The 897-nt window shown below is 63.1% G+C and overlaps 1 protein-coding gene across 1 annotated transcript in view; it reads left to right on the top strand.

Moving 5' to 3' along the window:
- Positions 1-4: 4 nt before the first annotated feature.
- LRRC4 (leucine rich repeat containing 4) overlaps positions 5-897 on the top strand; it is a gene marked incomplete at both ends in the record, with an annotated part of 1,390 nt that continues 497 nt past the window's right edge. The window contains one exon of the mRNA XM_009996648.1: positions 5-895. Within this exon, the coding sequence (XP_009994950.1) occupies positions 5-895 (891 nt within the window). The remainder of the gene's footprint in view (positions 896-897) is intronic.

Genomic DNA, 897 nt, shown 5'->3' with positions numbered 1-897 from the left:
GGCCGCCGCCTCCCCGGGCCCCCAGAGTTGTCCCTCGGCCTGTTCCTGCACTAACCAGTTCAGCAAGGTGGTCTGTACCCGCCGGGGTTTGGCCGAGGTGCCCCCCGGCATCCCGTCCAACACGCGCTATCTCAACCTCATGGAGAACAACATCCAGCTGATCCAGGCGGACACGTTCCGGCACCTGCACCACCTGGAGGTCCTGCAGCTGGGCAGGAATTCCATCCGGCAGATCGAGGTGGGGGCTTTCAACGGCCTGGCCAGCCTCAACACCTTGGAGCTGTTCGACAACTGGCTGACCGTCATCCCCAGCGGGGCCTTCGAGTACCTGTCCAAGCTGAGGGAGCTGTGGTTGAGGAACAACCCCATCGAGAGCATCCCCTCCTACGCCTTCAACCGGGTGCCCTCCCTCATGCGCCTGGACCTGGGCGAGCTGAAGAAGCTGGAGTACATCTCCGAGGGGGCTTTCGAAGGGCTCTACAACCTCAAGTACTTGAACCTGGGCATGTGCAACATTAAGGACATGCCCAACTTGACGCCTTTGGTGGGGCTGGAGGAGCTGGAGATGTCGGGCAATCACTTCCCCCGGATCGAGCCCGGCTCCTTCCACGGGCTCAAGTCCCTCAAGAAGCTCTGGATCATGAGCTCGCAGATCAGCCTGATCGAGCGCAACGCCTTCGACGACCTGACGGCCCTGGTGGAGCTCAACCTGGCCCACAACAACCTCTCCTCCCTGCCCCACGACCTCTTCGCCCCGCTGCGCTACCTGGTGGAGCTTCACCTGCACCACAACCCCTGGGACTGCGACTGCGACATCCTCTGGCTGTCCTGGTGGCTGCGGGAGTACATCCCCACCAACTCCACCTGCTGCGGCCGCTGCCACGCGCCGCTGCACAT

Source organism: Chaetura pelagica, unplaced genomic scaffold, assembly GCF_000747805.2.
Source record: "Chaetura pelagica isolate M959 unplaced genomic scaffold, ChaPel_1.0 scaffold2104, whole genome shotgun sequence".
Taxonomy (NCBI): Eukaryota; Metazoa; Chordata; class Aves; order Apodiformes; family Apodidae; genus Chaetura; species Chaetura pelagica.
This window is presented reverse-complemented; position numbering and strand designations above follow the sequence as displayed.